The sequence below is a fragment of the Populus euphratica genome, unplaced genomic scaffold (genome assembly GCF_000495115.2).
Source record: "Populus euphratica unplaced genomic scaffold, PopEup_1.0 scaffold18.1, whole genome shotgun sequence".
NCBI lineage: Eukaryota > Viridiplantae > Streptophyta > Magnoliopsida > Malpighiales > Salicaceae > Populus > Populus euphratica.
In genome coordinates, this window is record NW_011499881.1 from 869337 (window position 1) to 882335 (window position 12999).

At 32.4% G+C, this 12999-nt stretch overlaps 1 protein-coding gene across 1 annotated transcript; it reads left to right on the top strand.

The window, feature by feature from the left end:
• Positions 1–4333: 4333 nt before the first annotated feature.
• On the top strand, positions 4334–6777 carry LOC105129409 (uncharacterized). The gene is made up of 5 exons (XM_011031450.1): positions 4334–4553; positions 4643–5419; positions 5744–5929; positions 6141–6266; positions 6373–6777. The coding sequence occupies exons 1-5, from the start codon at positions 4428–4430 to the stop codon at positions 6472–6474; spliced, it is 1317 nt and encodes a 438-aa protein (XP_011029752.1). The 5' UTR covers positions 4334–4427; the 3' UTR covers positions 6475–6777.
• Positions 6778–12999: the final 6222 nt, after the last annotated feature.

Sequence of the window (12999 nt, forward strand, 5' to 3'; positions counted from 1 at the left end):
ATAGAAAAGGAAACATTGAATTGGATGCTAATCACTTGCCATGGCCTGCAAAGTTTTATATACCCTCCTCCTGTCACGAGTCATGGCTCTGCTTTGTGTGGAGGACCCAGTTCCCCACATGCCTGATATATACACTGTAGAATCTGCACTCTAAGCTTTGGCTGCACCAGATCGAATTTCTTAAGATTTTATGCGATAACAGACATGATCCGTCACACAATTATAGATGGGATCGCAGAAAGTTTAGGAAGGTGACAGAAATATGCTGAACAACTCCAAGTGATAAAGATCATGATCAGGTAAGCGTTAGTCTATCAGCACGAGGTGGTGGCCAATGAATGGATAGTTGAAGGAAGCTGGCTGTTTGAGGAATTCGTAGGAGAAACTGTCATATTTTGGGCCGAATCAGAAGCAAAATCAGTCTGGGAATCATCTTGAACATGTACTGTAATTCTCTTCTTCTGTATTTTAATCATGTTTTCAAGAAGAAATCTAGATGCTGTGTAGTTATTCGTTCTTGTTTTTCCATCGTACCTTCATAAAACTTGTAATCAAATTTCAATCAATATAAAGATTTCATTCCATTTCTAGTTGCATCTGTTGCTTTTCTAATCTTGAAGTTATAGCACTTTAACTTCGATCCATCCATTTCAACAACTGGACAGAACTCCTTGGCGTGTCCGTTCTTTTATTCAGTTTAGTTGTTTTTTTTTTCCATTAAATTGGTTTGTTCTTGGTGATGTGTGTTGAATCTCGAGGCCCAAATACTTGCCGACACTAATTTAAAATTAAACAAAGTCTTTTCATTTCATTTCAGCTACAAAAATCATCATCGATCTAGAGGCTAGCTATAGCACTTGCTAAGGTTCCCATTTGGAATATCGGATAAAAGCAGCCGTGTGAAAAGTTGGTTTGTCGATAAATTTCCTTCCTTCTTCCGACCCCAACAATACAAGGAATATCATGTTTGATCTTTCAAGATGCGACATGTGTTAAATCGGAGTTGAGTAGAATAATAGTTTCCGATATGAGGTAAGAAGGATTTTCACTCTCTTGAAATTTCCACAGAACACGGTAAACACCTGCTTTACACTGCCAGGTGAGGGGGGAGGCCCTGACATTGATGTCTCAAAACGAGTCGGTCTGGCGGAACCGCGAGCATGAGGCAGCCTGAAAAGTTCTTTAATTGCTGCAAAAACAGACGCGTCTTGCAACAAGGGGGGTCAGGGGATCCTGTGCTGTGTTTGGAAGGATTTAAACAGAATTAGGTTGTGCAGAGAAACCTGGTATTTAGAGGATCTATTGATCATGGGTGCTTATGCAGTTGATCCGCCATGTGAACACGTTCAAGAAAGTTGATTTTGAGCACGTTAAAGAAAGTTGATTTTGAGCTTCAACAGCCCATGAGGCCATGCACAACAAGAGCCTAGTGTTGAGCTCCAGCTCGATTCATGAGGTCAACCAAAGACCTCAGATTTCATTGCTGTCAATGTTCTCTGTTCTTAAATTATAATGTGAAATTTTAACATGATATTCTCGAAGCCCATGTATAACAGCATCAACAAGGTGAACACCGTTGCCCAGTGCTGAAATGACAGCACACATGGGGGCAATAATCATATGAACTTGTATTGTCTATCATGTGTTCTATTATAAGGAAATGGAGCCAAAAAAAGCAGGACGCCATGACGTGAAAGTTTCATCCAGGAAAATATACGAGAATAATTTATTTTGGACGAAAAGGCAAACAAATTAAAACAGAAGACATCCACCCCTCTTAACGATCATCTTCAATTGATTAAATCTTAGAGAAGTAATAATCCAATCCAAGATGATAGCTGTGTTTCAGATATATAATTAGAAAAATATACAAGCATAATATTTATATTTAATTTTTATCAAATAAATAAAAATAATAAAATTTAAATTTTGATTATTAAAACTCTAATATTATGTTAAAAAATTATTGTAACCTAATAATTTAAGTTGTTAAATAAATTTTTAATATATAATTTATATTATGTTTTAACAATAAATTGGTTATTTAAATTTAAAGAGAAAACATCTTAAAATATTATAATTTATGGTGTATAATATTTTTTTAAAGTATTTTTTATTTGAAATATATTAAATTATTTTTTTTATTTTTAATATCAACATATTCAAATCATTAAAAAAAATTATACTAAAAAAATATTTTTTAAAGATAAATATAATTTTGAAAAGCATTAAAAAAAAAAAACTACCGCATGGGGTGAAAGTATATTGTAAGGAGGAACGGGCAGGAAAATCAAAACAAAAGAAAGAGAGTAAAACTTGGTCAGCCCAATTTGATGATTGACCGTATCAAGTGACGTATAATGACTCTGACCCCTCCCAAACCGAGCAGCAGGCAGCCACGTCATCAGCATGCCACTTCACTAGGACTGCCACGTTTCACGACCCCATAGGGTGATAACCTAGGCAAGGCAAAAGAAGTAAAGAACTTGGGGTCAACCTTTTTTGTCGGGTTGACACAAAGACAAGTTGACTGGACAAACAGTTCCCAGGACCTCCTATAAATTGTTAAATTGTAAGTAACAAACTATTTCGGACACCCCACAACCTCCTTGTTCCTAGCTAATCAGAAAAAAAAAAAAAAAAAAAAACGGAACATCCTCTCCTTGTCTCTCGACATAGAAGTATTACTGCTAATAATTCACCTTCTCTCCTTTACCTATAACTTTTTCTTTCTTTCTTGTTTTTAGTATTAATGGAGTATTGGGTTATGTTAATTTTAGTCGTAAAACATTTGAATTACTATATATTATCATCATCATCTAAAAAGAGCCCTTCTCTAATTAATGTTATCACTCGATGCTATTTGAAGGCGCGAGAAAGAAGTTAATTAGGGCTTAATTAATTCTCATGTTAATTAGATTTTGAGGAATACAGCTAGCTTACAATATTAATTAGTCAAGAAATACGAACAACGTTGGAGGACATGATTCATCCACCGGAGCAGCTTCCTATTGTAAGTTTCTTTTCTTTATTTCTCTGTTTTTTTTTTTTTTTTACCGTTTAATGCACGCATGCATGCATGCATATACATGTTAGCTCATTTTATGTGAACATTATTTGCAGATTTCTTTTAGCTTGTGTGTAATGTTTGCTAGCTCGATCGATTTGATCGTCTTTTCTTATATCTTTTCTTGTTTCTCTTGGGGGTTAGCTAAATTTTTATGATTTCTATGTTCTTTTATGGATAGAGATCATAACAGAGCTAGATCCAAACATCTCGTATTCGCAATGGAGTAAGATTGATCTTGCAGCAAATTAAGGGAGATGGTCAATATATATTTAGCTTAGATCAGTCCTTTTGCACGATTAGATGCAATGTTCTTATTTAATCATGAATTAGAAATGTATTAATGCTATGGGAAAGAGATTACAGAAACATTTAGAAAGAAGCAAATTAGCTATCTCCTTTGGATTTCAATGATACAGAAGTGAAGCACAAGAGTACTTGCTTCAGTGATATGCGTATGGCCGCCGGCCACAAAATGATGCAAATTAACGCTGTCAATATTATCTTAAGGGCACCATCAGCCAAAGTAAGTATCAAGATCCTTGTGTTAACGACAGGTTTGCAGGATTAGTCAAGTGCATGTGGGATTAGTCGAGTGCATGTAAGCTAGCATCTACATTAATAAAAAAAAAAAAAAAGTATCCAGATTCTTACTTTGCTGACCATACATTATAAAAATTTCAGCCAATTTCTTTAGACCTTTATAGAATATGTGTACAGGGAATATCAAATCTGTTCTTCTTTTTGTCAGTTTAGATTGATGTAAGTTCCAAATGACAGAACCTAGCTCACATGGACAGCATATTTGGTCTTCCAAGCTAATTGCCTTTCGATTCCGAATGTTTGTTTGAGCTCCGCTTCTGCTACATATATAGCGAGTGAAAGAAACATATCATGAACACACTTCTTGTTAATGCTATGTGGTCTTTTTGCTAATCTTGGGTGTGCTACTTCCCGCATATCACATGGTGCACAGATACACATCTTTTCCGACTTTATACGTAAATATCGACAATGATATTATTCTCCCATGGAGAATTTTTGTTTTTGGTCAAATATAGAAACTAGATTGGAAGTGGTAACCGCACTTATATGAGCTAGACTAGGTGCTTGCCCACATGAATCCCTTACCCTCAGCACCCTCCTTCCACTCCATTCTGGTCCAAGGATACATATATAGCAAGGACAGAGAATTGGAACCCAATGCTTAGACACCCACTGTCCCCACTTTGCAGGGAGAATACATTTGAAAAGGTGAGAGCAGCTTAGAACCCGATATTATCATGAACTCTCATTTTATCCCTGATGATTTAAATGCATAAAATCAGCTTGATTAGGGAATTTTAGCCTTTTATGCTGCATGTCTTTATCATATCATGGCCTAAGCGATTTAGAGCGGAACCACGTTGCAATGAAGAATCATTCTTGGTGTATGCCTAAAGGAAAGTCCAATCTGAATCATAGCAGTAAAACATTAAACTATAAGGTTTGCAAAAGAAGATAAGTGCAGCTTATTGGTAGCCATGCGATGACTTGTGTTAATGATCTTGACACTGTTGCTTTACTATTTTACAGGATGATGTTTCGAGCCCCGTCAGTGACCAAATTTTGGAATTCTGTGATCCTGAATTCTTCCAAGAAACCCTGCAAAACTCTGAAGTCACTTCCAGCTCAAATTGTTGCTATGAGGAGAACTCTTCCTGTGCTAACAATCTTCCATTGCCACCAGATATCGACAAGTACAATAGCTACCAAGATAACAATGGTAATCATAACAGCGCAACCCCTATAACCACAACCACTGGCACCACAACAATTACAGCTGCCAATACTCACAACATCAATAGTAATCTGTCCATAATATTTGACTCCCAGGATGAGCTTGATAATGTACTCTCAGCTTCCATAGACTTTTCTCCATCTCCCACCTTGTCTGTCCCTCAATTTATCTCTACCCAGAATGACCATTTTGATTTCTCTTTAGTACAACCCCAACTCACATTAACAAATCTTGTATCTGCTGATGGTCTCTCCCAGTACCCTGCTGCCCCACTCACGGCACATTCATTGTCATCTGTTTTTGAAGAAGATTGCCTGTCCTCGGTGCCTTCTTATGTACCTTTGAACCCATCATCACCTTCTTGTTCATTTCTTGGACCTGCAGTGGGTGCTTACATGCCTGCTGGAACTCTGAATGCCGCTTCATTATCCGCTGACAGTTCTGGTATGTTCGATGGTGGTATTATTATGGCTTCTGAATGGCAAACACTAGAATTGGATTTTCAGGGTGATAATGGTGGAATTTATTGTCCTGATTCCCTCCATCATGTTCTTAACCCTGGTGATCTACAGGTACTGGCAATGCATACAGAATTATATCATTACCATTATTAGTTAAGAATTTAAGGTAGGAAATTGAAGAACCTTTACCATTCTACAGAGAGCATATGCCAAGTGAGAAATGAGGATTTTTTTTATCTTGATAAACCAAGAGAGTTATTTTTCAGAATTGATTTCCAAATCCAAAAAATTAAACTTTTCAATAACTAAACCACCAGCATGGAGAGTAGGAGTATTTCTTAGGCCCAGATAGCAGAGCATGTGTGCTTCAAATATGGTTTTCTTGAAGGAATTGACGTTGTATTTGTTTTCACTTTTTTAATCTGTCTTTGTAAGGCACTTGGCAATGAAACTCCAAATTTGGTGGGGGGGCATGGGAGTTCTGCTCCTTTAACATCAGAGATTTCAAGTTTGGAAGATTCAACTTTCAAGGTGGGCAAACTTTCTGTTGAGCAAAGGAGGGAAAAAATCCATAGGTACATGAAGAAAAGGAATGAGAGGAATTTCAGCAAGAAAATTAAGGTACTATCTGTCTCCCACCTTCCCTTTCTGTAGAGATATCTAGCAAACTGGGTTGCAGCCCATATTTACATTGCCTACGCACCAAAACAGAACTATATATGAGATATCATGATCATATATGTATGCAAGGAAAGCTTTGCACTTGGCCTGAATGATTTTTGTGTGTGTGTTCTTTTTGTTTTCATCGCTAATGATTTGATCAAATTTGCAGTATGCCTGCCGCAAAACACTGGCAGACAGCCGGCCTCGAGTCAGAGGAAGGTTCGCAAAGAATGATGATTTTGGTGATATTCACAGGACTGTTTGCGGCCATCATGAAGATGATGAGGATGAAGAAGTAGGATTCTTGGTTATTTTTTTCTTTTCTTCTCGTGTCCAACAGAAAAGGTTTCTTGGTTGATCAATAATTGGTTTTTCCTTGCTCTCCATTCTTTTTCCTGCAGGCAGTAATGAAAGAAGAAGATGTGATTGATTCGGACATTTTTGCTCACATCAGTGGGGTGAACTCCTTCGAATGCAATTATTCTATCCAGTCCTGGATTTAACTAGCTTAGCCATCTCTACAATTTTGAAGGATCCTGTTTCAGTCAAGATGTTAACTTTCCAGGTTAAGTTTATAATAAAAGAAATCCAATAATTGGGTGGTCTGTAGAATATCCTAGTCCATCCAGGCATCTATGAATGATTGTGTCAGGACTATGTAGACACTTGAATAACAAGGTAGCTTATGTAGATAATACTTATCCCTACCCATCTCCAAGATCCAGCAGATCTGTTAAATGCTGTGGCATCTTATTGTGAGCAGTAGCTGAGCAAGTTTGTCAATGAAAGTTGTTTTTGTTTACTCATGTGTTCGAGCAATTTGAAGTGCTCGATCCATTTACCTCGATTTATTTACTTGCAGAAATAAATACGTCAATCGGGATTGATTTATAGCTACTGGATTGTATATTTTGCAGAGATTAACTGTTTGAGTCTGACCTTCTCAACTTCTTTGATGGGAACCTTTCCTTGTAGTCAAATGTCAGGTCTGGCCATTGAAACCAATGGAAAAGAAAAATAGAGAGCCCGACGAAGGCTGTTGCTCCTCGGCAAATGCTTCAGGCCAGGCATTGGTAACATTAGAGCCTGGTCTGTTAGAGTATTGTGTATCGCTAGGCTCATCAATCATCTTTCTAGTTCTACAAGCCCAGTATGTCATGAATTATGGCAAAAATATCCCACCCAGTCCAATGATGGGTAATGGCCTGAAACCATGTCAAAAATTTGGTCGTTAAGTTATATAATACTCTCCTATTCTATGCTTTCTGGTAGTAAATTTCATAAGTTAATAATTATCTCACCTTAAAAAATTTATAAAATATTTTTTTTATCACAAGGCATCCCTTCAAATCTATATCACCTTGTACCTAATAAAAACCAGAAAAATAAAATTTAAATTCATAATTATTTAATCAACAAAGATAATATGATGTCAAAAAATTATTTTAATTTAATAACTTTACTTGATTTTTGTAACTACTTAGTCAATAAATTAATATCATATCAAAAGAACCACAAATTTAATTTTATCAAATATAAGGTAACTTTTTAATTAATAAGATTATGATAACATGTAAAAACTATAATATGATGTAAAAGAGTATTTTATTCAAAAAAAAATGAAATTTGTAAATAAAATTATAAAAATAATTTTATATTATCCAAAAACCACGAGCCACGAGGATTTGGTCAAATATATTATAGAGTAAACGTCCGGCTTTGGATATCTCGGTGTAGCATGTGAATTAGTGACCATGAATGCGACTGGGCTGATAATTTCTAAGCAAAAAACTCCTTTGGTTTCAGAATTCAAAACGCACAGTGATTAAGAAACATACCACTTGGTGTCTTGGTCCTACCATGTGTTCAACAAAGATTAACGTTGATGTTCGACAGGAACTAAGGTCATAGTCACGGGTTTGTCGACAGGTTGAAGCTCGAGTGTGCAGATTCGACTTGACCTCTGACAAAATGAACTAACCTGCAAAAGGCTACGTGCCCATTGGCCATTAGATTGTAGACTTCAATCACCATAGACTACAAAAGGGTGCTTTAATTTTTTTTAGAGGTTGTTGCTGAGGCGGCTCCAGGAAGCATGCCGATGGAGAACCAGTTTTTCCCTTGGACCAGAATTTTGAACTACTGGGCACGGGGATAAAATATGTTTATGGAGGACTCTCTATGGGCTTCAGAATCTCTACCTCTCTGGTGCCAATATGTTTATGGTCGTCCAAGGGAGTAACGCTGTAACGAAACCCGTGAGTAAATGAATAGTTTATTTAGAAATATGAAAAAAATTATTTTTAAAAATTATTTTTTATTTAGGATCACCAAATCAAAAAAATATTAATTTAATAATTTTACTAAAAAAATAAAAAAAATCTTAAAAATTATGATCCAAACACACTCACATACACTGTCAAGAATTATGTTATAACTATTTAAGTGGTGAATAAATGATAAGAACTTGAAATTAGAGGATTTGCTCTATTTGTAGTCTCAGGTTCGAGTATTTGGTTGCTTATATGATGACCACTAGAGGTTTATATAGTTGTTAATTTTAGGACCCATGAGATTAGTTATGATACGCGCGATCTCGGACACCCATGTTAATCTAAAAAAAATATATATTAAAAGTTGTCAATAAATTTAGGTCAAATCTATTTTATGATTGGTCGGTCTTTTTTAAAATTTAACATTAGGAAAATAGAAAGTTTTTAAAAATTATAATAAGCCTTCCAAACCTGAACTTCTTACTTGCCATAAGAGTGAACATCCTGGGATTGGTATCAGCCTAAGACCTGGGCATCCTTGACCTGATCCTTTCCTTGTCTCTCGACTTCCTACACATGACTTTTGCTTCATCTTTGAAGAGTTTTTTCTCACATTAGCACAGTAAAAATAACTTATATACCTAACTAGAACAATTAGAAAAATAATTCTCATTCTAGCACTTAAATAATGTTCATGCATATAGTTTCTGTGCCATCCATATGTCACGCATATATTACATGCACGGCCATCTTGTTAATTATTTTTAAGATATTTTCTTTTCTTTTCTTCTCCTCTTGCTTTTTTTTTTTTCATCGCTTTTCTATTTTTACAGCATTACTCTTAACTCAGGTAAGTTGATCTTTCTCTCCACTGTGAAAAAAATTGTCTCTATCTTTAACCATCCACATGTGAAAACTAACAATTTCTCTTATTATTGTTGTTACCGCCACCATCATCACTTACAAATGCCTCATTTAACTAATTTAAGGTATATTTATTTTCTTTTTTATTAATTTGTTATTTTACTTAGTTAATTTATGAATTTTTTTAGAATTAGGGTTTAGGTTAAGGTTTTTGATAATTTTGACTAGTTGAACTATAATTTGAGATTAATTAGGTATACAACTAGTTAAGTTAGTTTCTAGTCTCATTTAGTTAAGTGAGTATATACATTATGGGTTATTTTTTTCAATATCTTGCATTTTTTTCTTTCCATACTGGACAGATAACATTGAGAGATATAAGATCTAATAAAAATAATTTATATATTTTTTATTCATATATGTGAATTACACGTTAAATTTAAATTTTTTATAAAAAAATATTTAGTTTAACTATTTAATATGTCATAAGGAAAATAAATAAACAAACGTTTATTGTTTTATATAATTATAATTTGATTTGCATTCTATTAAATGTAGTTAATTTGAATATTTACTATTTTTTTATTGTGAGTATAAAGTTATGGTCGTGAAAACATCTTCACAATGATCATCTTAACGTTTGTTAATGTCATTTTAAATTGCATCAACATATACTTAATAATGTTGATATACTTGATAATACACATATTGTTAATCATAAGATAAAAAAATAAAAAGATGATTGATTGATGGTTCATGTATAATATCAATTTATAGCATGCGATGAGATTACATATTTATAAAAATATATCCGCCTATTGAGTTAGATACATTATTGGTACATGAATATAACAAAGCAAATCATAATACTATCATGGGAATGTGTTATGAGATATCCATGTAATACTCTATTAGTTAATATGTAATTCAAGTAATTACAAATCTTGTGTACCAAGATATAATAAATTGGAATGCATGTATTAGTTTTTTTTAACATGTAACAAAATTATTATTTATATCTTATAAATAATAATATAATCTTTTTTAATATATTAGGTGGGTTTTTTTAACACATGAGACCCAAGGAGCTACCGGCTATAGCTTGTGATGCTACTAGTAACACGGTACTTTCAATGCATGATTCTCGTCATGATGTTTTTCATTTAATGAGGTTGGAGAGACTAAATATTTGGACAATACAATTAAAAAAAATGTTCATATTTATCATACACCATGACAACATACTTGCGGTCTAATGGTGTAGGACAAATTAATTTATTAGAAGTTTAACTATGTATTTTAAACTAACTTATAATTAAATTGATATTTTTATTTTAATGAATTATTTTGATACTAGGATTCTTATTTTTTAATTACAAATTTACATGCTATGAAAATTAGGTGATTTTGTTGGCTTGAACTATACATTTTGTTTCTGCTTTTGTGACTATACAAAACGTTGGCTTGAGCTATTTATTTTTGTGATTATGTAGAAGTTATTCTAGCAACCATGCTAGTTTAAAGAATAAGTTTTCCAGCCAGAAAGGTAAAAAACCTGTCTTTGGATGCTTAAGAGTTAGGATCCTGTCACTGCCATCTATGTCTCCACTTTCAATGCCCCTAAACTAATCTGAGCCCGCTTCAAAAGCTTGTTCCAATCCAATGTCAGTGCCTGGTCCGAGGGTGCTTTAGGTTGGTTCAGGACATTTTAAAATGACCCGAGGATCCAGGTCAAGGGTGGTTCCAACCTTCAAGAGTTTGTCAATGATTAAATTACATCGACGAATCGTATTCTCTAGTTAAATCTTTCATAGGTTATTTTTATTACTACACTAGATGACATTGGAAGATACGCGATCTATTGAAAATAATTTATACACGTTTTATTCATAAATGAATGCGTTGTTAGATTATATTCACGTCATTAAAATATGAAAAATAATTATATTACATTAAAGAATTGTTTGTTAAACTTTTTATAAGCTATTTTTATTTATTGCCTTGTATTATTATTATTATTATTATTTAATTCTCATTAGGAAACACCGGTAACATTGAAAAATACAATATCTATCAAAAACAATATATGATTTTTTTATTCGTGTGTATATTGTTAATTTATATTAATGTCACCTTAAGCTAAAACCAGCAGTTTATAATAATATAATTTTAAGTGATATTTTTTTAGTAATTGCTATTTTTAAGGGCTATATGTGTTTATTTTAATTAATCGTCAACTATCTTGACAATTAAAATTCTAAAAAAAAAGTTCAAAAACAAGCTAATAAAATGCATAAAATATTACAATTCATAAATATTTAAATATAAAAAATAAAATAACTGTTATTTAAAACCTCCTGTACTGTAAATAATAAAGACTAGATAAAAAAAAAAAAACCAAAGCCATTTCAACTTGATATAACAGGAAGAGATTAAATCCCATGCATGGCACATATATTATTGGATGCCCAAGGCCAAATTCTCTGGCTATTCCTCGTAAAATCATTAATTAAACGTCGAAATCTTTTCTTCCCACAAGGTAGTGAGGGGATGTTACATGGAAGATTCTCTCTCTCTCTCTATATATATATATATATGTGTGTGTAATATAAGTGTGCGGGTTAGATTATATGCATCTTGATAAATTTTGAAATTAATAATTATATATATTTTTAACAATTTTAAAATTTATAAAATTTAAATTAATAATTTTTAAAAAATAAATTTAAAATTTAACTAAGTTATAATTTCTAGAATTAATATAATTTTTTTTATCAATACAGATATTCAGTTAAATTATGTATATCTTTATTAGTTTACTAATTTTATAATTTTTAAAATTAATAATTATATAAATTTTAATAATTATTATATTAACATCAACATTACTTAAATAAAAAAACAAATATATATATGTGTGTGTGTGTGGGTGTGTTTTTAATGATTCTAAGATTTGTAGGATTTAAATTAGTAATTTTTAAAAAGTAAATTTAAAATCTAAACTATAATTTTAAGAATTAACATGAAAGAATATTATTTTTTTATTAATATAGATATTCAGGTAAATTATATATATTTTTATTAATTTTATGATCTTTAAAATTAATAATTATATAAATTTTTAATGATTATTATATTAACAACAACATTAATTAAATAAAAAAACAAACATTTTAATTTCAGAACACCTACTGGATATTTAATCCAAAAGGTAAAATCTCCATTGATGGAAGATCCTTTCCAGGTCAAGTGGTGGTGACAGTCTCCTGGTCACAACTCACAGCGCATGATTAAACCCACTGAATTTCAGCCTAGCAAGAGACCATCAGCATCAACCACTGCTATCAATGGGGAATTTACCTTTTATCACATCACATAGCTCTGTCAAGATGATTTAGAAATAGAAATTAGACAACGCAGTGGAGATAATCGCCCTTCTCATTATTTTAATCTCCTGTTTATACGACACAGCTCTCCATCAAAGACACGCTAGGCGGTATGATTGTTTGAGTAAATGAAAAGCTATGTTTTTTTCATGGAGAATATCTGTATTGATTGATCCATTGATTAGGAAATAAAATATTTTTTAATCTAGGTGACAATGTTCTTCTAATTCTTTATTTATCCAAATTTAATTTTATCTCAACTCTTTTATATTCATAATATAATATACTCTAAAATTTAACGTGTACAACAAGTTTTAAATAATCAAATAAATTATATTTTAAGATATCATCTATCATATATATATATATATATGTCATATTTATTATGTTAAGTATTTAAATTAAAATAATTTTTTTAAATGTATATCATATTTATGTTAAGTATTGATTAGGAAAGAAAATATTTTTGAATCTAGGTGACAATATTCTTCTAATTGTTTATTTA

Excerpts from the sequence above, each read along its gene's own strand:
- LOC105129409 (XM_011031450.1), top strand. The coding sequence starts at position 4,428 with ATGTCTTTATCATATCATGGCCTAAGCGATTTAGAGCGGAACCACGTT. Across the intron at positions 4,554-4,642 it reads GTAAAACATTAAACTATAAG|GATGATGTTTCGAGCCCCGT; the intron begins GTTTGCAAAAGA and ends ACTATTTTACAG. Across the intron at positions 6,267-6,372 it reads AAGATGATGAGGATGAAGAA|GCAGTAATGAAAGAAGAAGA; the intron begins GTAGGATTCTTG and ends TTTTTCCTGCAG.